Source organism: Erigeron canadensis, chromosome 1 (assembly GCF_010389155.1).
Source record: "Erigeron canadensis isolate Cc75 chromosome 1, C_canadensis_v1, whole genome shotgun sequence".
Classification (NCBI taxonomy): Eukaryota; Viridiplantae; Streptophyta; class Magnoliopsida; order Asterales; family Asteraceae; genus Erigeron; species Erigeron canadensis.
Window position 1 is genome coordinate 27,374,921 of NC_057761.1, and position 27,695 is coordinate 27,402,615.

The window sequence follows — 27,695 nt, forward strand, 5'->3', positions numbered from 1 at the left end:
TGTTAGTAAGGAAAAGCTTTGGCAACTCCTTTTTCTCAGAGTCAATGGGCACGTTGGCGGGGCGAGGTTCGAAAATGAAACCTATCATCTATCAAAGTCATTTCCACATGAGCATTTGCGATACTAGTTAAGCTAAAGCCCGATAGTATATAATATGACACAAACAAACAAAAGTGTAAAAATCATGAAATATAATTAACCAATAGGTTTTTAAGTAATCAATCAAAATTATGCCAGTCCAAGTGTAAAATTTAAAGCAGTTAAAGATTCTTGTAGAATTATTAGTGATCACACTTAATTAATAGATAAAGAAACAAAGACTTGAAACTTGAAAAACTAAAACTTGAATGACTAAAAGAAAGCTTGCAAGTAACCTAGGCTTGTAGAGTACTAAAGTATATCTTTTATCACTGCACATGTTCTCTTGGTAACATGTCTTCTCCATGCAAGAGATCCATGTGTCTCTTCCTGTCCCTTAATTGGGATTTTTTCATTACATGTATAATTTTGATAGATTTTCATATAATCTTTCTTATTTTAGCGGATTATTTATAATTTTGTTTTTCTATGATTTTTTTTATAGACATATTTGTCCTTTATTGTATTCTTGTATTTCATGCCAAATTAGTCACAAAAGCTTCCCATTTATTTTCCTTTTATAAAATTATGTCTTTTTTATTTGCTGGTTTAATCTTATCTCATTACATAAGGCTAAGCCTTCTTAGACACAAGTTCCAATCAATTTTCCATATGTATACTTATGGTCGTTTATTATTGTTTCAATTCTCTTAAAACTTTTCCCAACTCTTTTAGCAAATAAACCAAGGAAATCGTCTAGAAGTTTAGATTTCAAATCAAATGTATTGCCGTTATCAATATACTGAGTTGGGAATTGAGAATTGTTAATAGGTAATAACAATTTTAGGATAATGATAAATCAACCTATGCTTAAAAATCAACCTAATCATGGGATGATGACATGTGAAAAAATCAGGGGACAAGATTAAAAAAGAGAATTAGTGGAATCCATTTGTTAAATTCTTAAGGTTTTAGGTTGATTTTTAAACATATAAGTTTAGTTAGATAATAACTAAAGGAAACTTCAGTATTTATCTATTTTATTTTTATGCATGCTTAAAGATGATTATTCTTATTGATATATATTTTAAGAAAATAAATATATCTTTTATATAGATAATGATGCATAATATTCATGTTCATGATATATCAAAAATATATTACCTAAACTTATTTTATCCTGGGTGACGGTGGGTACACCATCACGTTGAAAGGTTGGTTTAGCATCCACTTTCTAGTTATTGTCTAGGTTCATTATCTCCGCAAACCACGATTTTGTGGAAACCTCAACTACAATCAGTTAACCTTTTCGTGATACTGTACCCGCACAATAAGTTATTCATTGAATCTTTTCTACTAAGTCATCTAATTTACAAAACACCTGACTATATCTATATCGATAATTCCAATATACTAAATATTATACAAATCATTTATAATTAATATTAAAAACAAATAAACACAAATCAAAATAAAGATCATGTATAGAGTAAATAAGTTAACCAAATCATTTAGAATTCCAATATACTAGCTATTACAGCCCGCCCCACGGACGTTCTCGCTTGAAAATATTCACACTCTATCCCTTTTATAACGCGTCCAATATGATTGTATGACATAATGGGAGGGAATAAAGGGACTATGCATACGTCACTCGTAATCAGAGGTGATAGCCCACACATTCACGTGTTATTTTTTTTCCTTTCGGTCGAATGTCTTTTTTTCAAGCACTCTTTACCCTTGGTTATCTATTTAATAACGTCGTTACACCCATCAACTTTAGAGATGACATGTTTTCTCTAATCGGTTTCCATGCATCTAGCTATCGGAAATGAGGTGGAATAATTTTAGGCGTTTATGTAGGTGTGTATATTTATGTAAGAGCCCTCTTTTTATATATCCATATTGAAAATTATGCAACTCTAACTTAACCGTTGCTGCAATCAACAAGCTAATTGTTTTCACTCGAACATGTTACCGAACTTGCTTATTTTGCAAATCTAACCCTTGTAGCATCTAATGATTTTGTTAAAGTAGGAAGTAGCAGAACGAGGAAGAGTCGTTGGCGACTAAGAAGTTGTGGTCCGAATTGATCGCAATGGAGTGCAGCTGTTTGTGCTTAAAATGATAAGACTTCTGAAAACCAATTATAGATCAAGTAGAAATATGGTGGAATTAAATAATGAGATTACACTTGTGATGATTTAAGGTTTATATTATGAGAATTATGAGGCTATTTATTAATTATATTAAAAGAAAATGAAAAATTATCTTAAAACTATAGCGTTTGGTTCACAGAATGTTTTTGAAAAGAATGAAATCTTTCAAAGGAATTGAAATCTGATGGAATGAAAATTTGACGGAATGTTTTTCACTTTTTAAAGATTTAAGTGACGGACGGAATGAGATTCATTCCCCCATACCCATGGAATGGACATTCCATCAAATGAAGGTATGCTTACATTACAACGGAATGATATTCCTTCATCATTATGCAACCAAACGCACTAAAGAATGAAATTCAATTTTAATTTCATCAGAATTTGCGAACTAAACGCGACTAGTATCATAACTTGTCGGGTTTATTTTTAAAAAAAAAAATAATAATAAAAAATAAAAATTAGATACGGGGATAAATAGGGGATGGATGGGCCGGTGGTTGGTAAGTAGTAATAATAATAAAAGGCAAAATAAAAGGTAAAGTAGAGATCTCAAAAAACCCTAATAATAACCGCAGCGATGAATGGGGGCGACGGATTGGCGGAGATCAGGAGTGGTATGCTATTGGAAGGGATATCATTCTATGAATTGGAGGAGAAAGCATCACCAACAGAGTATCGGGATTGTCCGATTAAATCCTGGGCCCGGTTTGTTATGGGTCAAAGTGGGTTGTCACTCCAAGATTTGAAAAAGGGAACCATCTATGAATTTCTTGAATTGAAGGGCTGGAAGAAGGAGGATATTGAGAAGGAGGCAAAAGCCTTACCGGCAAGAGCTAAGCAGGAGGCGGAGGCGATGAGGCGTTTATCATGATTCTTCTTCTGTTTTGAACAGGTACAGCAGCAGCAGCAAGAGAGAAGAGGCGTTTCAGGAATTCTGCAGACGCTGCAACAACCAGCCGAAGGTAGACACGGGGGAGCAGCAGGAGGAGATCATATTTTGTCCTTCTAGTGATACTGATGATGACGATTCTGAACCTTATCATCCTTTAAAAAGCAGCATCAGGCGCCGCGATGAGAAGCTGCGTGCTGATGATGAGGCGCATCGTTATTTCCGCAGTCAGTACATACACTTGGACAGCGTCAAGCGGGATATGGAGTTGTATGGTGATTTGGATGGTGTTTTTTGGACCAAGAAGCAGATGAGGAAGATTGCCAGGATGGGCAAGAAGAAGCGGGATGAAAAGATGAAGCTAGGAAAGACCAACGCCACTACTGGACCAATCCCTGGCTACCCTGCAGATGCTTATCGTTATTGTTATTATTAATAATTACTACTCTTTTGCCATATCCCATGTGTCTGTCTCTGTCTGACTGTCTTCCTTTTTACCAAGTGTTGTGTTTGGTTCTGTCAAACTTTGAACTTTGATGTTGGTTTTAATTGAATGGTTTCTACTTTTGTTGTTATCATCATATAATGTATCTGTCTCTCACTCTCTCTCTCTCTCTCTCTCTCTGTGTATATGTATATCTTGCCAAGCTTATCTACATCTAGATATAGATTGTTTGAACAGGTCAATTGTCCACATCCAGATTCTGCACAACCCTCTCAGACCTTCATTTGTTTTTGTAAAATCATTTGCTTCTTGGTAGTCTAATTCAGATGGTGATTATTAAGCAGAAATCAGGGCTGTCAGACGTAGTTTTGGATGTGTTTAGGGTTACCATAGTTCATATGTCTTACCCTACCCTGATATACGAGTTTAGGGGGTGCTTGGTAGGGGGTTTTGGGGGTAGGGAATGAGAAAAATAATGATTCCATATGCTTGGTAGTAGTAAAGAAAGATATTCAATACCTAAAAGTGGGTATTGAAGTATTACCCAATAATTTGGGGGTTAAGGTAATCAATCCTCATCCATCTATCCTTTTCACTTCTCCTGCAACAGGAGACACCACATCCATTCAACATGTCCTCCAACATACAACACCACCGTCCACCCATCCTCCACCGCCGGCGTTCCCACGCCATCACCGTCGGCGTTCATATCAACCACCACCGTACTGTATTAGTAAAGCAATAATGGATCTGGTCAATGACATATTTGTTTTCTTTTGTTTATTATTTTTATATATAAATACCTTATAATGAAAGTATTGTATACCCTTTCCTTTATCCTTACCCTTACCCTTTATCTTTTGTGAACCAAGCACCCCCTTAGTATGACATCCAATCCAATAGGGATATATGACTACAAGCCGCGGTAGCACTAGTCACTTAGTTGTTTTATCTGGCTGCCCCTTGCTGTGTGTAGCCTCCCACAACGCCCAGAGTTTTCCTTTTTCACTCTTCTTTTTCCAATCGATCTGTTGTTGTTCGCCCAATTGGTTGACAACCCGAGATTCACCTATTTCCTTGCAGCTGCCCGTGCACGCTGTAACTTCACCCGGTCCTCTGGAACCAAATCATCAAGCATAGCATCCTAACATAGGTATACCGTTTACAACTTTGCCAGGCATATGTATCTTGTGTAAATGAGGTGACGGAATGGGCTTGTTACCATACGGGTCTAATTGGGTTTTGATCAAAACATGTACTCTTTCAATGCTATAAGTAGGTTGAAATCGTTGCCTCTAGGATGAAATTTTGATCTCTCAGTTTGCATTTCCTAATCGGTTTACATCTCTATATAGTTTTGGGGAATTTGGAAGATGCTTGCTCTTTGTATGAACAGACGAATGCAATTGCCAATTGAGAAAGGCAAAGAACAATCACAGACCTTTCCGCTTTTGTCTCCCCAGTATTCTCGCTTTTTGTACATGGTATGTCTTTTTTTCACCACGCACCTTCTTAGCTCTTTCGTGTGCCTGTGTGTGTCTAACCACTGTCTTATAATTACTTAATTAGGTCCCCTATTTGTGAGTTCCCTGTTTTGCTTTAAATGTCATTTCTACTTTGTCATTTTGTCGGCAGGTTTTGGGAAGAGCTGAAAAGGCAAGGGAGGTTCTAGATCAAGCCCTTGAGAGAAATCATCTCTCAAAACCACTCTTAGAGGTCTATATCTCTGATAGCTTATATTTGAATTTGTTTCTTTCTCTTTTAAACTGCTCGTGTCTTACCTGGGTTCTATTTGTTTTGGTTCTATTTGTTCTCTGACGATGCAGGCTTTGATTCGTGTGGAATCAATTCAATCACTTCCAAAATAAATTCATCACCCAGACTCACTAGTTGAGAAGTTTGTAGCTCCTGGTCCCGATAACTCAAATCCTGCAAGTTATGTTGAGAGACGAGAGTTATCTAGCATCTTTTTGGAGGTATAAATATAGCTCCTCAGTTTGAAGTTCATCCCGGGGTACCAACATCAAGAAAGGGCCAGGACATCTTTAACCAGACATCCAGTTTCTGCTAGCCAAGTGATGTATGAACTTCGTTTCAATTCCCTTGTGTGTATTCATGATTTCTGCTAAAGGTGGCAGAAATGGGAGGGTTGTGTTATTGGTCAAAATTAGCCTGGTTGACTTGATATGTACTTGTTTTCTTAATCCAAACTTATCAGTTCTTTTATGGATAGCCGGCTTGTCAAATGTGATTACAAAAGTTAAGTTATCGAGATAATAATCTGGTTCTCGGATTGTAATGAGGCTTTTTTTTTTTTTTTTTTTTTCTGTGGAATCTAAGCGCGTATTCCTGAGGTCTTTAGGCTGTGATGATGAACTTTTATTGCTGGAAGAAGAATGGGGCCACTTTCTAGATGCCTGAGCTGGCAAGGTCATTAGGTTATGTTCTAAAAGAGGCTGATCTTTTGGAGAAGGCTGGCCATTTTATGGAGGCTGCAGATCTCTTGCTTTGGTATGTATTTTTTAGCTAACTTTGGGGAAATGGAAATAGAGGTTGGCCATTGAAGCAGTTTGCTATGAAGGAAGACCTTTTTTTGAGAAAGCAAGGTCGGTTGCAAAAATGACCTCTAATAATTTCTATGATTTTGTTTGTAATGAGCTTAAGGTACTCTCTGATAAGCATAGTAGTTTGCCCGTGCTCAAGAAAGATTTACTTGCTTCCAAGAAATATAAGAGTGTACGAGGGGAAATATCATCCATAAGGAAAATCTTAGATCCTCATTTTCGTATAAATTTCTCTAAGTACTTTTGGGAGGATGAATTACCGTCCGATATTACTAAGCATTGTGAAGACAAGATATTTCAGGGTTATGTTTCTATTAGAACTCTGGTTTTTTATTGGAACCAGTGGAAGGAGAATGTCATCAATATCTTTCAAAGCATCAAATGTCTTGAAAATGAAACGCCAATTAAAAGTGATGGTCTTGCCGATTTTAGTATAAGTTACTTTTGAGTGAGGAAACAGTGTGTAAACGGGAACATTGTTTACCTATTAGTCAACAAGGATGGTGACTGGATAAGAAACACTGGTAATAAAGGTCTCCGTAGGGAAGCGAAGCTTCTAATTATGAATACAAGTCAGTTGGTGCTTGCTATCAGGTCTTATTGGCAGTCAGAACTACTTTCCGTGGGTATAAAAGTACTTGAAAAACTAGAAGGTCTCCGTAAGTCAAAGTTAAATGGTTCAGCATTTCATCAAAGCACGTCTTTCCTACACATAAAGGTTTACATCAAACTAGTGCTAGTTGATGCGAGTTACTTCGGAAATAAACGGTAAATTCATTTGAGGTATTCTCTCAATACCAAAAAAAGCAAGCGGATCAAGTATGAGTTTTCGAGGTTTCCAAGTTTCTTTTGGACTGCCAGTGGCTTAACCTCTCTTCTCATCACGCAAATAAACTGCAAAGTTTCCTTGGAATCTCTGCACATTACTTTGATCTTGTCTTTCCGTTAGACTGGCGAAAATCAGTCTCTAAGGACTTGGTTTCCTTAAGGATGACTGATATATCACTTTACTTGTTTGATGAGATTATTCTTCAAAAAGTTGACATCAATGGTGACATCAGCTTTTGGACCATCGGAATGGGGATGATGCTGTGGTTTGCTTTAAGAAAACCGGCTGCGCTTAATGAAAAAGATTGTTGCGGGGCTCCAGTGGAGTCTCGGATGAAAGTCACTTGTAGAACTATGGAATGTTGGCTATATAGGTTTTAAATATACGTCACACATCTAGAATGCTCTTGTCACCGAGAAACATGCATCAACAATTTGTGTTGGTCCATTACTCCGGGTTGCTTTAGGTGATACTTTTAATGAAAACTGGAGTAATCCTGGCTATATATCACCTTGAAGCTTCGTGCATCTTTTGGATCGTCTTCTTTTCATGGAGTCTTTCTCTTCAGGACTACCTTTCACTACGAAGACTTCTTTTGTTGGATGGTTTACAGAGCTTCACCCTAGTGATTCAGCTTTATCAGAACTTAAACAGATCTATGTGAAGACTGACTTCACCTTATTTGTTAACATAGTCCGACGAATTCCCTACAACAAGGAAGATACTGAATCTTGGATTCGAAGATCAAAGATTAACGTCTCTTATTACCATCCACTTTTAGCATTGAAGTTGGTGATGATGTTATCTTTAATTTTTCTGCGAGTATCAGATTGTTATCAAGTATCACTTGATTTGCTGACGGGAAAGAAAAATATCGAGTATTTGCTTTCGAAGGAATTTGTGTATATTCTTTTGCGGAACATGAAGGGTCGTAACTTGTACTTGAGTCCACAAATAGTTGCTGAAGCTTTGCAAGCATAGAGGATCCTCTCCTGATTGTCAGTTCAGAATCTAAGAATCCACAAATAGATGCTCCTTGTGCTATATTTGTGGACCTAAGGAAATCTGAAGAGGAGATAATGAACACATTGTTCACTAAGATCCGCCTTGTAGTCAAAGTACTTTAAACAACGATGGTCGTGGGATAGCTCCTGAGGCAGTGCTAGAGAAAAGCAATGATAATCAAAGTGGCGGTGGTAGCACTCATCATGTGAATAACAACAAAGTGAAAAGTAACAAGGTAAAGAAAAATACAAATATCGGCCAGACTTCTGCGAACAATGAATGTGAAAGGGAACAGCAAACTGCTGCAGTTATGGTAAAGGTAAGTGGGAAGAATAGCAAGTCACTGAGCACATCTGCTGCAGTTATGGTAAAGGTAAGTGCATTGCGGTTTTTGCAGTTTAGTCCAAACTTTGATGCATTCTGACATAACGTTGTGTATGCAGAAAAGTGGACAAACGTATGGACACGTCGCTTAGTACCTTTGCTGGACAAGATACAACATATGTAGTTACTGCATTAAATCAACTGAATGTGATTTCTCCTGCTGTTGCATCTAATATGGGGCTGGACTTGCAAAGTCATAAATCTTGAAGTTGTTTTTTTCATTAGTTTAAACTATTATTTATATTACTGTATTACTTTTTGGCGTCTTGATCCTTTTCACTGGAAAAACAGCAGAGGATTTAGTTTTCTTGAAATGTATACAATGGCTTAAGGTGCGGCTACCAAGTAGTAGTAAAAGTAGTAGTAGTCCAAAGAGAGATGGTTCCTCGAACCATTCTGTCACGATTCATGAAGAAGCAGGTTGCAGCTGCACAAGTAAGATTAAAGAAGCCGACGAAGAGAAGGAGACGGGTGATCGTCCACTCGTGTTAGAAAAACCAAGCTCTAGTGGTAACGCCCAGGATGCGAAAAATAACAAAGGGAAGTTAAAAAAGGCTAAGATGCACAAAAAATGTGGTGGTTCAAATCAAGCTCATCCCACGTTTCTTAAAAGGCATGGTTAATCATATGTCAGATATTTAAGACAACTCCTTAAGTAACTATCTTTGAACTACTTTATGAAGTTAGATGGCTCTCATTTTATCTCCACATGTATCTATATACACAAGTTTAAAGTAAAATATAACTTGATTATCTTAATACATTTATTAAAAGATTACATGTGCGCTAATTTAGACTCGTAGGCTCGCAATTCATTTCAATTTACAGATTTAGCATACTAAATGATGGTACTAACGTTCTTGTGATTAAATATATAACTGACAAAAGACTTGATAGCATCATAAAACCAAGTCTTTCTTAGAGAAGCGTTTGTAGTCGAACGGTTAGGATAATTGTTTACCAAGTATTTTTTTAGAGAAAATCAAATATACAGCATCAATATGATATAGAGCGTTAATATAATATGAAGTTATCACGTATTTAATATTTTAATAAAGGACTAATAATTTTTTTTCAGAAAATAAGAATGTTATCTGTTTACCTTACGGCATTTATATTTAAATAAAGAGATGAAGAAGATTATCAATACTTCAAATGATGCTTGGTAGATACAAGAAGAAGAAAAAATGATCGTCAATGGAGAAAAAAGAAAAAAGAAACTAGAAGATAATAACACAACAGATTTAAAAGGACTCAAAACCATCAAACCTCTTCTTCTTCCATTGGTCAATGTTTCCAAACATAATTGAGTACCCAATTTAATTCCAAATGCAGACTCGTTACGAGTCAACTCCGAATTTTAAGTCTCATAAGCCGAGTCAGGATATTTTACGAGTTAACCACCGATTCGTCTCGTTTTCCATTTGTTTTGACTCGACTCGTACGAGTCGACTCATGGTACAACAACTATGGTTGCTGGTTCCAGTTTAACTTAATCAGACAAAAACTAGATGTGGCCTATACTTTGAGAATGACCGCATCTTTTATACAAGTAAAGTGATTAAATTATCACTAATTTAACAAAAGCATAGGAAAACAAATATGATAGAGAATTCCATTCATAAAAATGCTAAAACGACATATCATGCTTTACCATGTAAGAGCAGAAAATTCAAAATCTAAAAAACTCCAGTAACAATTAAAATTCGTCTTGCCAGGAGTAGAACATATAGAAGATGGACGCTACAACAATGTAATCAAAAAACTAAAGAACTAAAGCTATTTATGGGTAATGATGCAGTCAAAGTTGTGCTCTATCCAATACAAAAAGTGGGTGTCGTTCCATGTATAAGAGAAAAAGTCAATAGTACAGGGGCTTTGAAGTTCAAAGGGTGTTGTATGTTTTTAGTAGTAACGAAAGTTTCATCTCCTATTCAAAAAAAAAAGAAAGGAAACCTACCAAGTCAGCGGTCGCCTGTATACAACCGTTATCGCCCCATTGAAATTCATGGGACATACGGTCTAGATATGCCGCGAAATTCTCTCCTGTCCTGAGTAAACACAGCGGATAATAACGAGTTGGAGAGGTCCCCATCTAAACAATAAAATGAATTAACATATATAAATAACGCATATAATGAATTACATGAAATAAAAAACAATAGCTAAAAAATAATATAAACATTTTTAAATGAGGTTTAGAAACATTAAATTCGTCATTTTAAGTAAGCATTACCATTTAATAAATCTAATATTCGTGTTCTAATGAATTCAAGATTTAATTACCTGAGCTACTATCATTTGTCGAATTTCAAGATGCAACATCTGAGTGTAGTAGACCAGATAGCTCATACATCTGAACAGGCAATTACCATCTCCTAACATGGTAATTGCTACACGCCCAAATTCTGTCAACCTACAATGAAACGTTGTAGTAAGATATTTTATTTTTTCGAGTTTGACTAATAACTTGGACTAAGGAGTGAGTATGGCATGGCTATACAATGTGGAAATTAACTATGTATGCCAGATAAGATAGAGATTTACCTCCGACCTTGCCTAGAAAATTGATCATGTGGCAAGAGAGGTGAAGCAGGAAACAGTCTAGAACAGATCTGTAATATGATCTGAGGGCGATTCACATTTTGACGGATCCATCTTAGTTCCGTCTCAAAATTAATAATCTCACATCCTATATAGAGCCAAATATAAGTATATGAAAGTATATGTAAAAGTAAAGCTTACAGAAAATTATGTGCTATATACCTGCCCTTGGAACGAGCGGGTTAATAAAATTCCTTGCACAAATGCACGTTAATGCTACAAAAAAGAGAAACTTATGTTCAGAAAACAAGTTTTTTTTATAAAAATATTAAACTTATAAAGGGGTGTGTTTGGTTGCTTACTTTTCCTTGACTCGATAAGCCCATTCGTGCTGAATGGCGATATCTCTTTTAAAATAGCCTGCGGTGAAACTGAATCTGTCACTGCCCTCAAAGTAACTTGGAACTACACAACAAAATTGACCTTTAGTCAAAAACCTTTTTTACATTAAAAAACTTAAGGTTATTCTATGTCAAAAAAACTACACATCAGATTTGTGGTAAAAAAAAGTGATGTCAAAGTATGTATATAAGATAACTCACGAGATCACATGCCGCCTTAAGACAGATATCGTCCCCATGATAACCACCCCTCAGCATGTTACAATATCTCGCGAATGTATGCCAAGCCAATGCAATAGATTGACCATAAAGATGCCTGTTATGTTCGATCTGAAACAAGAACAGGAGTCATTAGAACGGCAAACAAAGACGAACAATAAAAACTGAAGCAGAATCTGTTCATTTAAACAGTAAAACCGGTTGTAGGATCTAAACTACTCTTGAATTGTAGTTCTGTTTTTCTATATGTAAATGAAAAGAAAATGCAGAGAATTTTGCTTTTTGTGAAAGGCAAAGGGTTACATGTATTCATACTCAATATGGCTATATGTAGCCTTACAAAAACTACCCCACTTTCTCCATCCATACCACACGTTCCTTCACATGCTACATACCCGGTCAAATATGAATACTTAACTTACTGACACAACATGCTAGACTACTTTGACTTCTTCTAACTCAAAATAACCGTGACCCACTACATGAAATTTAACTCCATATTTTCTACTAAAACCAAGTAAAGCAAACAAAACTTACTAACGTAGACACATGCTAATTAAAACATGATACTTGCTAACATAACATACTTGAGATAATTTCTAATGAAAAACGACCCATTGACTTATTGACCCGAAATCAAGATTAACCAACACTGGTTACAAGGAATAGATGTTGCAAAAACTTTTGCAAATGTAAGAGTCCGGTCGGACTTTGACCACATCAGACAAGCCCGGCATTGCCAATACCGACCTTACATTACGTGGACTGCCTTCTATTTTAAATCTACTGTCTTTAATGTAGGCTTAGATTATCAAGCTCCAATACAAAGAAAAGTAAATTTAGAAACCTGCACCATTTATTACTTTTCAACAGAAATATACTTTCAGTTTTACTTCAATACACATGTGTCATCCAGAAACTAAAAGAACTCAAAAGGTGGTCAACCGAACTTCGATACCTGGGTCAAGATGCAAGTGTCGATAACATCATAATGGCTTTGGTCTCCAAAAATCAGCCTACTAAGGGTACGAGACTGCGCATGGTTGTCTTGGATAACACCAGTCATGAAGAAGTCAAATGTATTTAACCTGCAATTCATACAACAGATGATATTACGAAAAAGGAATTTTAAGTTTTCAAGTGAAGACTGTTGAATCAGAGAAACTCACAACACACTCAACTTTGTGTATTTCTGATTACAATAAAATGCAAATACATATGTGCCTTATATAAGGCAAAAGCTAACTGAACAATAACATGTACTACCACTACCTCCTAAAAACTAGCACATGACCCACTAAACTCGGTCAACTAAATGACCATTTCTTGTTTACGTCTACAACTAGTAAATAAGCAAAAGTAAACTAAACAATAAACCAGCCAACCTTAATTAACTATGACATTTATTTTAACAAAGACTAAGTAAGTAACGAGCTCTGTAGCATATAGCTATATAACCCGAAAAGAGGTTACATGATGTGATATCTTAATTACGGGAAAGTGTTCGTCCAAGTGTCAGTTCTTATAAATTATAAACACATAAACAAAAGGTCATATCTTACAATTTTCCGCTGACGAGTTTTATTCTGTTGAACTGGGTTTCAGGTATGACTCAAACATGTCCAGACCAAACACATATCAAAAACCCAACAGTATCAACAATATAAAAAAGGGGCTAGTTAAGTGGATATGTGATTCTGTTTTCTTAGTTTTACTTGACTGGGTTTTTTAAAGCATATTAAAAAACTTGGTGAGTCATTTCATCAAACACATAGTGTGCATAATTTATTTACATTAGAAACACACACACACACACACAATTTACATATATGGCAGTTTCAAATATACCTTTCAAAAACACGTTCCAAGCCATTCCTGGGGATCTGAATGGGCCTATAGCTTAGGTATAGTCGGCGGCGTTTAGACTGTTAAATTAGAAAATTAGGCAGAAAATGTTTATCAAAAAATAACAAGATTTTTTTGAAATATACTATGTATAAAGAAGAAAAGAAAAGGAACGTAAATATTACTTGCAACAATTGATGATTCTCAGATGATAATCTTCTAAGCTCGGGATCCATTGGGGGAGTGAACACACTGTTTTAGGGTTTTACTAAAGTTTGGCCACGGTTACAAGGGTTTGTGAAAGCCTCAGTAAAGGAAAAGAACCATCTATCATAGGCAAGTTACAAGGGTTTGGGCAAGTCTGGGCAACTATGAAAATAACTATATCAATTTAAAGACAGGAAAGTTAAAAGGGTTTGTGAAATTTGGGCTATGTTAAAGATGTGGGTTTATTGTTAAGGTTCAACCATAAAATGACATCACTTATACAAATATACAAATGGGAAATAAAGAATGAACAAAATACAATGACAAAATACTAACAATTTAACATTGTGGGACTTAAAATATAAATAAATAAATAAGTAACAAGCTTTGTGGGTCGTCTATATCTATAATCAAGTGTACATATTATTATTAGAACTACATGGAGCCAAGGTGGCATTGATAGCCTTCAAATTGCCATTTAGAAAGTTTTTTCTCCACCTAAAACCAAATATAATGGTAATCGGTATATATTTTCGATCATGTTTGATCTCACTAGACAGATGCGGCGGTGTGGCGGCGGCGTCGGTGTGGTTATTAATCTAAAAATAATTGATGTAAAAGGAGTAGTATAGTTATTTTCATAGTTAAAGATTTATATGGGGACAATCAAATAAGAACAGGTTTAAAATAAGAACGGTGAGAACACTTAAAAAACATCATTTTGATGCATTAAAAGTCCATAAAACTAACATAGTGCTTAACTAATTATCATTAGTTAAGTGTTTAACAACATATTGATCCGTCAAAATCGAAAAAATCACGTTTTTTAGTGGATGCATCATTTTGATGAATATGCATCCAAGATGGATGCACAAAACAAAAAACGTGATTTTTTCGATTTTGATGGATCAATGTGTTGTTAAACACTTAAATAATGATAATTAGTTAAGCACTATGTTAGTTTTATGGACTTTTAATGCATCAAAATGATGTTTTTTAAGTGTTCTCACCGGAGTGTTACATATATGTTGTAAATAATTTCATCAAGGGTATTATAGATATAGACGACCCACAAAGCTTGTTACTTATTTATTTATTTATATTTTAAGTCCCACAATGTTAAATTGTTAGTATTTTGTCATTGTATTTTGTTCATTCTTTATTTCCCATTTGTATATTTGTATAAGTGATGTCATTTTATGGTTGAACCTTAACAATAAACCCACATCTTTAACATATCCCAAATTTCACAAACCCTTTTAACTTTCCTGTCTTTAAATTGATATAGTTATTTTCATAGTTGCCCAGACTTGCCCAAACCCTTGTAACTTGCCTATGATAGATGGTTCTTTTCCTTTACTGAGGCTTTCACAAACCCTTGTAACCGTGGCCAAACTTTAGTAAAACCCTAAAACAGTGTGTTCACTCCCCCAATGGATCCCGTGCTCAGAAGATTATCATCTGAGAATCATCAATTGTTGCAAGTAATATTTACATTCCTTTTCTTTTCTTCTTTATACATAGTATATTTCAAAAAATCTTGTTATTGTTTGATAAACATTTTCTGCCTAATTTTCTAATTTAAATTCCAATTTAACAGTCTAAACGCCGCCGACTATACCTAAGCTATAGGCCCATTCAGATCCCCAGGAATGGCTTGGAACGTGTTTTTGAAAGGTATATTTGAAACTGCCATATATGTAAATTGTGTGTGTGTGTGTGTTTCTAATGTAAATAAATTATGCACACTATGTGTTTGATGAAATGACTCACCAAGTTTTTTAATATGCTTTAAAAAACCCAGTCAAGTAAAACTAAGAAAACAGAATCACATATCCACTTAACTAGCCCCTTTTTTATATTGTTGATACTGTTGGGTTTTTGATATGTGTTTGGTCTGGACATGTGTTGGACTGTTTGAGTCATACCTGAAACCAGTTCAACAGAATAAAACTCGTCAGCGGAAAATTGTAAGATATGACCTTTTGTTTATGCGTTTATAATTTATAAGAACTGTATCACTGACACTTGGACGAACACTTTCCCGTAATTAAGATATCACATCATGTAACCCCTTTTCAGGTTATATAGCTATATGCTACAGAGCTCGTTACTTACTTAGTCTTTGTTAAAATAAATGTCATAGTTAATTAAGGTTGGCTAGTTTATTGTTTAGTTTACTTTTGCTAGTTGTAGACGTAAACAAGAAAATGGTCATTTAGTTGACCGAGTTTAGTGGGTCATGTGCTAGTTTTTAGGAGGTAGTGGTGTTCAGTTAGTTTTTGCCTTATATAAGGCACATATGTATTTGCATTTTAAAACCTTACATTAATATTTTGGGAGTTTGTTAAATAAATTCTAATGCCTCTTTATGATATATACTTCATAAAACATGTACTCCTTCCAAATTTCTCAAAAAGAATTTGATAAACCCAAACTACCCATCTCCTTTATTCATTCATCTAAATATCTCTATTTAATATACCTATAATACCCTTGATGAAATTATTTACAACATATATGTAACACTCCGGTGAGAACACTTAAAAAACATCATTTTGATGCATTAAAAGTCCATAAAACTAACATAGTGCTTAACTAATTATCATTAGTTAAGTGTTTAACAACACATTGATCCGTCAAAATCGAAAAAATCACGTTTTTTAGTGGATGCATCATTTTGATGAATATGCATCCAAGATGGATGCACAAAACAAAAAACGTGATTTTTTCGATTTTGATGGATCAATGTGTTGTTAAACACTTAAATAATGATAATTAGTTAAGCACTATGTTAGTTTTATGGACTTTTAATGCATCAAAATGATGTTTTTTAAGTGTTCTCACCGGAGTGTTACATATATGTTGTAAATAATTTCATCAAGGGTATTATAGGTATATTAAATAGAGATATTTAGATGAATGAATAAAGGAGATAGGTAGTTTGGGTTTATCAAATTCTTTTTGAGAAATTTGGAAGGAGTACATGTTTTATAAAGTATATATCATAAAGAGGCATTAGAATTTATTTAACAAACTCCCAAAATATTAATATAAGGTTTTAAAAAAAAATTAGTACAACAATTATGGCTAACAAAAAACGTACCTTATTGATACGCACAACTTAGATAGTTAGTCCATGCAATTCTTTTTTCCCACATCTTCAAGCAGGCCACATAAAAAAACACAAACCCCTAAACAATGATTGAAGTAAATAGTTAGGAGTAGCATTCATTTAGGTCAAAAGAACCAAACCCGTCATGAGGCTTGAGCATATAATATAATGCTAAAACGAATATATTCAGAAGCCGTTTTAAAAGATGGGAAATCAATATTGAAAGAATGTGGCATCTAAACTTGAACTGCAATAGCTTCGAGTATGGCACAAGTATAAAACAGTCACTTACGATAAATTTGGGCTGCTTTGTTAAAATTTAGGGAAATTTGGGCTGCTTTGTTAAAAATTTGGACAATTCATCTTTGAAATAATTTCAAGACTTAATAGTTTTCTCATTCAAGTGATAACACAATTAAATTGCAATAAATACAGTAGTTATAATCAGGTAAACTAGCAAAACTATCTAATGTGTATATACATTGTAGCATGTATACATGTTCAATATCAATGAGAAAAAACCTCATTCACATCAAAAGAAGGTGCCATTTGGTTCAACCTGGTGGTTGCTGTCAAAGAAATATAACATTTATAAAAACTAAACCTACAATTACCAAATTAGAATAAAAAACTAGTGCATCATCCGATATATGTTTGTTTCAAATTGGACATGTAAGTAATCTGAAACCTAATGCTGATAAACCAAATGACTTGCCAAAAACATATCTTGCATAACTAATGATAATGATAAATAAAAAAGAAAATAAATGCCCTTACCATGCATGTGTTAGGAGTGCCTCGAGTAGGCCTCCCAGCTCCATTCTCATTAAAGGAAGAATTATATTGTATGAGCCGACCACGGTCGCTGAGTTCCCCCGGTAGGAATATTGTCTGAGCTGGTAAAGGTGTTAAAGTTGTTCCAAGCATGGTGTTTGAGCAAGCAACTGTGTATTGAGTCTGCAGGCAACTTCCTAATCAAAGAGCGAACCTAAAAAAGTACAAAAAAATAAATGACATCTCAACGGTATTAACTTTTAAATATGCTCGGTTAGAGGCTCGGAATTCAAAAACATATACATATATATAAAAAACTCTCACGTAAACCACAATTCAACATAGGTACTCGGGAGGTAAAAGCTAATCAACAGGCGCTTTGTACTCTTCCTGACCTTCATACGGATCATGTACATATATATACAAAATTTTCACATAAACCAAAATTCACCATAAGTACTCACAGAAAGAAAAAGCAAATCTGTAGTAGGTGCTTTGTACTCTTCTAGACATTCATACGGAACATTAATATCATGAACAGTATTCGACTCAGCTCCAGGAAGAAAAAGCAAATTCGCTCTTCATACTCTTTTGTACCTTCATACGAATATTAAGATCATGAATAGTATTTGACTCGGCTCCAGGAATAATCAATTTCGCAACAGCTGATCTATCAACGGGAGTAGCTCCAGCTTGCATCATCTTCAACTCCCATTCACTACACAAAAACCCAACAAAAACCCGGTAACGAAAAACATGCCAAGATTTCTTGAAAACAGTCCAAAATTTCAACAAAACGCCCCTCTACTTACGGCTGAAGATTTTCACAAAAACGGATCCAAACACGCAAAATAAAGCAATTATTTAAAGGAGACAACGATTTAATGCAATACAATGCCTTTAAAGATCTATGGCAAATATGATTGCAGGTTACCCAACTTTTTTATGTATTTATAAATGCAAAAACTTTGTTCATCAAAGTCTATACAAACTGAATGTACAGTATGCAGGTATAGCATATATATTTTGGGGGACTCAAAGTGAACGTTTTTGTGCTTTAGAGTCATAGTTCACCATTAAACAATGTAAGTAGTTCACAATCAAACTTAACCCCAAACTAAACAAACCCAAAACAAAGAACCGAAATACAAAGTTAATGTTTTGTGATTTGAAAAGGCATATAACTATTTTATCTTTCATCAAATCTAAACTTCCAAATTCAAGATGAAAACCTTAAGGACATCTTTCATCAAATATAAACTTCCAAATCCCCTGCCGTAATCAACTTTGGTGCATCTTGGTTACTGAATTTCTAATTCCTTTAAACAAATAAACTTTCTTTTTTTGAACACAAGGTGTTTGATGAAATGCTTGAATAAAAAAATAACTTTTTCAGAAAAAAATAGCGATGGAGAGAATGCTCAAGAATGGGTTAAGGTGACTGATAAAAGAAAACTTAAAGGTGGTCAAGGGTCCTCTATGTCATCGATTACCAAATTCTTCGTTGCAAACATACCCGATGGTTGTAGACCATGGGATTTGGCTGACGTTATGAAGGGTTTTGGGGATCTGGCTAAGGTTTTTATTGCTCGTAAAAGAAACAAGGAAGGGTTACGATTTGGTTTTGTCAGTTATAAGGGAGTGAAGGATGCGAGTGAACTTAAGAAATTGCTACAAAACGTGAAAGTGGGGAATTGTTCATTGAAGATTAATATCGCTTGGTTTGCGAAGGAAAATGTGGAAATTCTTGAAAAGAGGAAAACTCCTACCGTTCGGTTGTCTGTAAATCCTAAATCCAGTTCTTTTGGTTATGGGGTTTCGGGTCATAAAATTTATAAAGGAGTTTCGTTCAAAGATGTACCGTTCGGTTGTGGGGACCGCAATGCTATTAAATGTAAAAATATCTTATGTTAATAGAAGTAGGAAAAGTATTCATTTACAAACTTAATTTTTTTAAAAACTAGAAAGCCAATCCTAGCCATTCATTTTATTGATCTAATGGCTATGATTAAACCCTCTCTCTTCTCCTTCCCTTTTCTCTCCGTCCACCAGTTTCATTTCTGACCACCACCATCACCATCTCCGACCACCACCACCGCCATCACCACCACCACCATCATCTCCAAGCACCGCCATCATCCTCCGGCGATGACGACGACCACCACCATCACCACCACGATCCAGATCTGTCTTATTTTACTTTTCTATCCACCGCGCCGGCGCCGGCAACAAGGGCGGAGCCCGTACCGAAACAACCGCCACCATCTCTTGAATCGCCGCCCATCAAATCCATACGATTCTCATATGCGTCTCTTGACGGTTAAGTTTAGAACGGATAAGGGCCTCTGGCCCGTACCGTATCCACCCGAAAACAAAACTGATTATCGCCGGAAATGTTGCCGGGAAAGTTGTCGTCGTTGCCGGAAAATTCGCCGCCGCCAGAGATGTCGCCGGTTTCTGGAAAACGCGATTTGAGGAGGGAGGGAAAAGAGAGAAAGTTGATCTTGATCTTGAAAATGAATGGTTGTGATTAGTTTTCTAGATTTCACAGATTATGATGTTTTCAAAAATGGAAGTTTTTGTGAAAGGTAGTTTATACATTTAGTGTACTTATTTTTAAAATTGAGAGATTTATGTTCTAAATTATTTCATTAGGGATATTATCTTAATCTTAATCTCAATTTTAATCTCCCAATAACTATAAAACAACTCCTTAAATTCATTTCTAAAAAAGCCATAACCCTTGGATGAAAATTAAATTAAATTTTAACCCTTAGATTGTTTGCTTACATCACTTACCTTTTTTTAAATTTGTTCCTTAAATTTACTAACTAAATACTAGATTACATACCTTATAAATTATTTAACATTGAGTTAATATGAAATTATTTCTTATGAGACCCGCGCGTTGCGGCGGTGAGACGGTGGGGTGATGCCTAGGTCATAAAGTATGATAGGTTATAGGAGTTGATATGTCATAGAGTATGATAGTTAAATGCCTTAGCCGTACGGGCTCCGCCCTCGGATTTAAAATTTTGTCGAAAGTATATCGAATGACATCTCTAATGAAAGAGCATGAAATTTTAAGAACACCCATACAGTTTTTATAATTTATCGATGTACGCTTTTTGAGATAAAAGATTTTGAATGAATTTGAAGAATAAATGATTTATGGAGGAGAGAGAAAAAAGATGATTGGTTGAGATTTGAGGAGAAAAAAAGGGTATTATAGTTATTTTAGATAAATATAGACTAAATAGGAGGGACATTTTGGGAAAGTACTTAAAATCAATATTAAAAATTTCAAGTTCAATGTTGAAAATCTAGGGAAAATCTGCTTTATAATACGAGAGCAAGTACCCGCGCGTTGCGGCGGTGAGATGGTGGGGTGATACCTAGGTCATAGAGTATGATAGGTTATAGGAGTTGATATGTCACAGAGTATGATAGTCAAATGCCTTAGCCGTACTGGCTCTGCCCTCGGATTTAAAAATTTGTCGAAAGTATATCGAATGACATCTCTAATGAAAGAGAATGAAATTTTAAGAACACCCATGCAATTTTTATAATTTATCGATGTACGATTTTTGAGATAAAAGATTTTGAATGAATTGGAGGAATAAATGATTTATGGAGGAGAGAAAAAAAAGATGATTGATTGAGATTTGAGGAGAGAGAAAGGGTATTATAGTTATTTTAGATAAATATAGAATAGATAGGAGGGACATTTTGGGGAAATACTTAAAATCAATATTGAAAATTTCAAGTCCAATGTTGAAAATGTAGGAAAAATGTGCTTTATAATATATTATAAATAGTATAGATATATGAATGTGGTATATTATCTATATCAATAGATTAGGTTAATTAATCATTTTCCGTTATTTTAATTTTCAAATTTGTCCATGTCTCTATGGCTTTCCACTTTGATAAACTCATTTTGCTTTTCATTCTACTTCCTTTCCTTCGGTTTTACAAAATGAACCTGGTATTTATTTGTCTGTTGCACTTTATGTGTGTTTTTGGTTATTCTTACTATTTTCGTCCTTTTTATGTGAACGTTATTGTTATTTTTTTCTCTTTTTATCAGTTTTCCCAACAAGATGTGCTAGCATCTATAAACCTCGTTTAAATAAGATCATACCATCTTTGTTGATTTTGGTAATTGGTAACATTGAAGTCAACAACACTGTAAATTATCTCCAATTAGTTTTGTGCCGTTATTGGCTCATGATTGGCTCTCGTTGTTTAACTGAATTTTACAAACTGAAAATTAGTCAAAAATGAAGTGTCAATCTTACAGACAGATTGTTTTCAGGTCTCTTTGCTATATGATACAATTTTTCCTTTCTCAGTTCTCACAGTTGTACTTGAAGTTTCAGGTACCCATTAGTGCTTAAAATGATGACTTTAGTAATATTGCAGCTTACATTTGCTTATGCTATGATGCCTACCGAAACTAGTCGCCGGCCCATCCTCAAGAGGTCGGAGATGATCCTCATTATAGTTGACTTGCACAAGAAAAAGCCCATGAGGTGGAGCCACAAGAGCGACCTTTGCAAGTTCCTTGCGATCACGTGTTGCCAAAATCTTTGGAACAATGTCTGGTGGGAGTGCCTCCCTCCCAATTTGTAGCAATAAAGCAACCTACAAAATTATAATTCAAAATTGTTTGTGACGATACATGATATTAAAGAAATACTTGACAGATTGAGTAGGCTTTGTAATGAAATGATGTTGCCGTACCATGTTCCTTACTTGCCTATACAAAAACCCAGAACCTTCAACTTCGATATGTAAAAGAGATCCCTGTCAAAAAATATAGAAGACAATCAAATCCGCAAGTTTATTCGTGCAAGCATATAGTGCTATGAGAGCATAAAAAAGTCGGTTTAGAGGAACTTAATATAAGTGCATTCAAATGCCTAAGAAAACTTCACATATTCACAAATTACCTTTTCAATTATATCCACCCGGGATATATTCTTCACGGGGCTGATTTGACGATCATTGCGTTGTGTGTTGGCGAAAGATGAAAAATCATGTTTCCCTACAAAATACTTGGCTGCTTCCTTCATGACACAAGTATTGAGCTTGGAAAGATTATGAAAAGCATATAGACGATGGAATGGGTCCAAGACAGTATCATTATAGATATTATAGCGATAAATCTTTCCAGTGACTGAGAAACGAGCATGAAATTCAGGAACTGCGGAGCTGATTTCTCTAACCCGAACATCAGGAGGAAGAATACCATTGAGTGCTGCGTGCATATCATGCAATCCGTCATAATTAAAAGGTGTAAAGAAGTGTGCCACCTGAAAAGCTAAATCACTTTTTGAGCTTTAGCACAATTATTGGCTATTGCAAAATCTAGAAACTGAGGTCAATGAAAAAAAAAATAGAACTGTATATGTGTGATGTAGCCAGACCTGACCCAGCGCATGAACTCCTTTGTCGGTCCTACTTGCACCAACTAAACAGAGCTCCTCACGTTCAACTTTGGTTACTCGAGTTAATGCTTGTTCCAAGATGCACTGTAAGGTTGGGGGTGCCGGTTGATACTGCCAACCTAAAAGTAGTAGTATAAAACAAAATAAAAATCACAGCAACATACTGTTAGGAACAGAAATGGAGTTGAGAGAATTTAGGAGGAAGAAGAACAATTATCATCAAATCATATATCCCATATTACTACTAATATTGTGATTCTTATACAACAACTAACCAACCTACAACCATCTTTCAATCTTTAACACTCTGACACCCTGAACTATTACAAACATATCACTTTAGCCCCTTATTCATTTATTACGTAACAATACTTCCCCCTTATGAGATTTTTGCCCTCAAAAATCAAAGTCATGAAGCTTCTTTCTCAACCCATCAAACTTGCAACTGCACACTTTCCTTTATGCAACTCAATGAATAGCCAAAACCAATCTTTCACACGTTTCTGAGTTCGAATTCCTTTCTTGTATGGCAATCCCGGTGACAGTAAGTTAGAGCCATCTAACTCACTTGTTGATCCAGCCTCTGTGATGCAAAATGCAGAATTCATTTGAAGATATGCCCCATCACGCCTTCGACGAAACCTGAGCTTCAACAGGTATCGGTTAATCACACCAACAATTTGTCTCTTAAACGAAGTTCCCACAAACAAGTGAAAAAACCCTCCATCATATACGCCAAGTCTCGTGAATCCATTAACCTCTATTATTCTTATTGAAAGCAGCATCACTATCCCAGATAGTGATGCTGCTGATAACTCTGTTTTGGTCTCGGTAAGCACATTGCTGGCCTTCTCGTTATCTGTCCATAAGTCTTCAGATGGCAAAAATATTATTCCAACTGTGACACCCAATTCATCGTGTAATGAAGATAGTATAACTTGATCAGCTTCCTCTGATTTGACCTTACCCAAAACGCTAAAAACTCCAGAAATATTCAACAATGAAGACATTGAGCTTCCAAAAACTTGCAGCCCATCATTTCTGACTTGACCATCCAGATCGTCACCAAATATCTTGGTCATTTCTATTGCGGTGGTGCTCTTCTCATGTAGTTGCTGCCTCAATATATTTATACCAACTTCCTTATCTTCAAATTCCAAGAATGTTGTTTTAACAATAAAAGCTTCCACAATTCCGTTCAAATAAGCATCCCATGTAGCTTTATAGAAACTGTCATCATTGTTATATTCCTCAAGCCGACACAACTTTTCACAAGCAGTCATCCAAGTCATCCATTCTTCAAAGTTATAGAATTTTACCCATGTGTGTGGCATAGGTCCACCCCTAATTACCATACCTTCACCTTTCACAACAGTTGTATAATCTCTTTTAACAATGGTTAAACCTCTCCTTTGGACTAAGATGATCGACATCACCTCTTGAACGACAAAAGGAACCTCAACAAGTCTCCCACAAAGTGTGATGAGTCTATTCACTTCATGCACTTCAACCACCACACTCTTGTTAGAGTTGTTTTCCCTATTTTCAGCCACGAATCTGCCTTTTCCATCATTCACTACAGCTGCCTTTAGTGCCATAATTGTAAATACCAGCTTTGGTGAATGAATCTCAACTTTGAGTGTCATAATAGCTTCAACAATTTCTGAAATTTGAAGATCATGAAAAAATGCAGCCAACTCATTCAAACTCGAAACAGTCTCTTCATCACTACCTCCTCTAGTTAGCCGTTTCCCTTTGAAGACTTTTTTCCTCAAAAGTCCACATATGAAAGACGTTCCCATAATTGTCACATCCCTGTTCCAAACTAATCTTTCTATTGCTGCCCCTTCGGTTTGAAAAGCAGATTGCCACTGATCTGATTGGTATGTTGCAACTGATGGACTTTCCTTTACTTTCAAGTCATCATATTTAGAATTTATAACACAGCCTTTTGCATCCCAATCAAAGCCATTACCTTCCACTACTGCATTTATATTAACCATAAATCCATTCTCACTTCCATTGATAATAAGTCCAAATTTGTATGCATCAACCATCTCTAACAAAACCTCTCTAGTAACTATCCTAGTGATCCAACCAGGTTTCCATCCAAAAGAGCCTATTTCCATACCTATACTAGGAACACCATCACTGACTTCCTCTACATCTTCTGAACAATGTAGCCACCCCGGTTTCCAACCAAATGATTCTATATCCATGACCATGCTAGTAATGCCTAATACTCCTTCCTTATGGGATTTTTGTCCCCAAAAATCCTCCAAACACACAATATCACCGAAAAATTGAAATTTCATAACCTCAACACAACTAACCTTGACCAACACATCTTGACTAGCAACACCAATTGCATTCTTACATTGCCAAAAAATCAGATCACTACTATTATCCAAACTCAAATCATTCACCATTATAGTAGTATCTTTTTCATACTTAGGAACCTCTTGAATATCAATTTGTTGTTCATGTATCTCACTTAAAATACTCTCACAAACATATATATCACTAAAATAAGTCTCAAATTCAGTCCTAATGGCAGCACTACTTCTTTCAAGACTTTCATCAAACATCTTATATACAATATCTATCATTCCAGATTCCATCTCAATTTTATCATCCTTAACAAACCCCCTTGAATTAATATCAACAAACAATTCTTGAACATTTACATCTTCTTTACTAATTTCTTGAATCTTACCATTCTTAAAAAACTCATTGTCCTTCATTATTTCATCAAGACTTATTCTAAAATCGAATTCTAATTCTTTTCTGTAAAATGAAGATGTAGGATCAAATGGTGAAAATGAGTCTTGCAAACCATTAGCATCTATTTTTAAAGCAAGAGAAATGACATCTTCAACCATATTGCAACTATATTGATGCCAATCATCAAATATTTCCCTAATTTCTGATTTTAATCCACAGATAAAGAGATAAACACCATAAAAGTCACTAAATCCATAAAAAATCTGAACCTGTTCGAACCAATCTTGAAAAACTTTAATTGTACCTGTTTGTCTGATCGATTCCATCTCTGAAATTCGTGTAGCAGCCATTGATTTGTACTGAATTGTGATTAATTTCAAAATTAGGTCAAATTTTTGTTGTGAGTTTGAAGTAATTGAGACGAATTTGTGAAGTGGATTATTGTTGAATTTGGAGAATTTATGAAGAAATTGCGAAAATTAGGGTTTTTTTTTTTTTTTTTTTATATAAAGGATAAAGGATAGGTCACCGGAGAAGGAAGGTTCTCGGAACTCACGAAGAAGAAACACTACAAATCCAGTCGCTTTTGATTTTAAAGAGGGAGAGAATCAATAAGCTACTGAAGGTCTGTGTGTGAAATTAGATTCAAACAAATAACCAAAACCAACTAAATGATCCGCATAAGGCATAGTAATTGGGTAACTGAACAAGAGTATTAGCTATAGTAGTAATATATGAAGAAACAGACCTGCAAATCGAGTGCCATCGTAAGATAATACCAAGCGCCATTTGTACGCACAAGCATTTTGTGGTGGCTGTTCTTGTTGACTATATGGATAGTTAATACGAGCAGCAGCCAAGGGAAGCCCAAGAGTGGTATAACTCATTATTTCACACCGCCACAATGGAGAACGCCTTTGTTGTGACAGTAACCGACAAAAACAATCAACTTTTGGAGTAGCATTCAACTTGGACAACTTCTCTTTTGATCCCTATCAGAAAACATTCAAGTATATACGAATGAATTCCTCTTGTTTAATTCAAAAGAAAAAGAATTGTAAACATATGATGACGTATTATAAAGCTCGGTCAAAACTTTCTCACCTACAGACAGAAATTACAATGCCTTAGTAACCAATGCCATGTTGTATCGTAAGGAGTATTTTTTAAAAGGTCAAAACTTTCTTACACAAATACAATGCTACCTTCACCACAACAAACAAATATCTGAAATTATTCTTCGTATTTACGAATACATTACTCAAACCCAAGTTGCAACTTGTCCCCATTATAGTTGTTATATATGTCAGGCCTTATTAATCCACTGAAAAAGGTAAAATTGGGCTTCAAAACTAACTATGATTATCCTTTTTATGTAATAGTACGTTGGATTTATGCATCATAACGTAAACATTACTGGAAAAGTAGACTATATGAAATCGATGAAAAAGGAGTTGGATGTAAACTTTGAAATTTTAATTGAATTTCATGTTAAAAATCTAAAAAATCACATTAAAAAACATGTTGGTACTGGCACATCATTCTCAACTAGTCTAGTATTAAACATTAAAATAGACTCAGTTTTCTTTAGTACATTCATAATGCAATAAGGAGACTACCTCACCATACTCATATATATATGTGAACAACTAGGCTTACTATTCAGTGATCAATGCTTATTACATCTGAGAGTTTTGCTGACATATCCAAAAAGATATCTTGTGTCATCTAACAAAGTTAGGATATCTGAAGAGGTTCAAGGTACCAATCTCCCTCTTTATAGAATCAAATCATTGATCTATAATTTCAACCTTTGAGACAGTTCAAGAACTACTCATATGAGAAAAGTGCAATTTAACAATCAACACATTTACATAAGCGTTTATGGTCAAAAGTCACAAGTTAGTTTTTCAAATGTTTCTTCTAGGCCATTGTACAACTATACATCATTCCAGGCCACTAAACCTACAAATGTGTCACATTTTCACCATCCTACAACCGGATGATGGGTTCTGCAAGTCACAGCAGGTCATAATCTGGATGGATCCTCCACTTCT

The 27,695-nt window shown here is 35.2% G+C and overlaps 2 protein-coding genes and 1 long non-coding RNA gene across 5 annotated transcripts; 1 reads left to right on the top strand and 2 right to left on the bottom strand.

Annotated features, from left to right (window-relative positions):
- The first annotated feature begins 4,417 nt into the window (after nt 1–4,417).
- On the top strand, nt 4,418–8,687 carry LOC122596702. 2 transcript variants are annotated; one of them, XR_006323366.1, is made up of 5 exons: nt 4,418–4,727; nt 4,930–5,058; nt 5,210–5,290; nt 5,401–8,345; nt 8,416–8,687. It is a non-coding gene; the product is annotated as an uncharacterized LOC122596702 (long non-coding RNA). The 2 variants fall into 2 exon arrangements; XR_006323365.1 differs by having other exon boundaries at nt 4,418–5,058.
- A 1,423-nt stretch (nt 8,688–10,110) lies between these two features.
- On the bottom strand, nt 10,111–13,601 carry LOC122588733. Its single transcript, XM_043760909.1, has 9 exons — nt 13,551–13,601; nt 13,369–13,445; nt 12,479–12,608; nt 11,503–11,631; nt 11,263–11,365; nt 11,123–11,176; nt 10,904–11,048; nt 10,643–10,772; nt 10,111–10,451 (listed from the first exon to the last, which is right to left on the bottom strand). Exons 1-9 carry the CDS (start codon nt 13,599–13,601, stop codon nt 10,287–10,289), a joined length of 984 nt encoding a protein of 327 aa, XP_043616844.1. The 3' UTR covers nt 10,111–10,286.
- Nucleotides 13,602–21,708: 8,107 nt separating this feature from the next.
- Nucleotides 21,709–26,653, bottom strand: LOC122585105 (tRNA pseudouridine synthase A 1). 2 transcript variants are annotated; one of them, XM_043757202.1, is made up of 6 exons: nt 26,387–26,419; nt 25,943–25,997; nt 22,894–23,033; nt 22,417–22,779; nt 22,208–22,270; nt 21,709–22,108 (listed from the first exon to the last, which is right to left on the bottom strand). In XM_043757202.1, exons 1-6 carry the CDS (start codon nt 26,402–26,404, stop codon nt 21,872–21,874), a joined length of 876 nt encoding a protein of 291 aa, XP_043613137.1. In that variant the 5' UTR covers nt 26,405–26,419; the 3' UTR covers nt 21,709–21,871. The 2 variants fall into 2 exon arrangements, with proteins under 2 accessions (XP_043613137.1, XP_043613136.1); XM_043757201.1 differs by lacking the exon at nt 25,943–25,997 and having other exon boundaries at nt 26,387–26,653.
- Between the last annotated feature and the right edge of the window lie 1,042 nt (nt 26,654–27,695).

Coding starts and splice junctions, on each gene's coding strand:
- LOC122588733 (XM_043760909.1), bottom strand. CDS start 13,601: ATGGATCCCGAGCTTAGAAGATTATCATCTGAGAATCATCAATTGTTG. Junction 12,609..13,368: donor TTGGAACGTGTTTTTGAAAG/GTATATTTGAAA, acceptor TATGAATTGCAG/GTTAAATACATTTGACTTCT. Junction 11,049..11,122: donor CCCGCTCGTTCCAAGGGCAG/GTATATAGCACA, acceptor GGCTCTATATAG/GATGTGAGATTATTAATTTT.
- LOC122585105 (XM_043757201.1), bottom strand. CDS start 26,525: ATGAGTTATACCACTCTTGGGCTTCCCTTGGCTGCTGCTCGTATTAAC. Junction 23,034..26,386: donor CGATGGCACTCGATTTGCAG/GTCTGTTTCTTC, acceptor TACTACTTTTAG/GTTGGCAGTATCAACCGGCA. Junction 22,109..22,207: donor ATAGGCAAGTAAGGAACATG/GTACGGCAACAT, acceptor ATAATTTTGTAG/GTTGCTTTATTGCTACAAAT.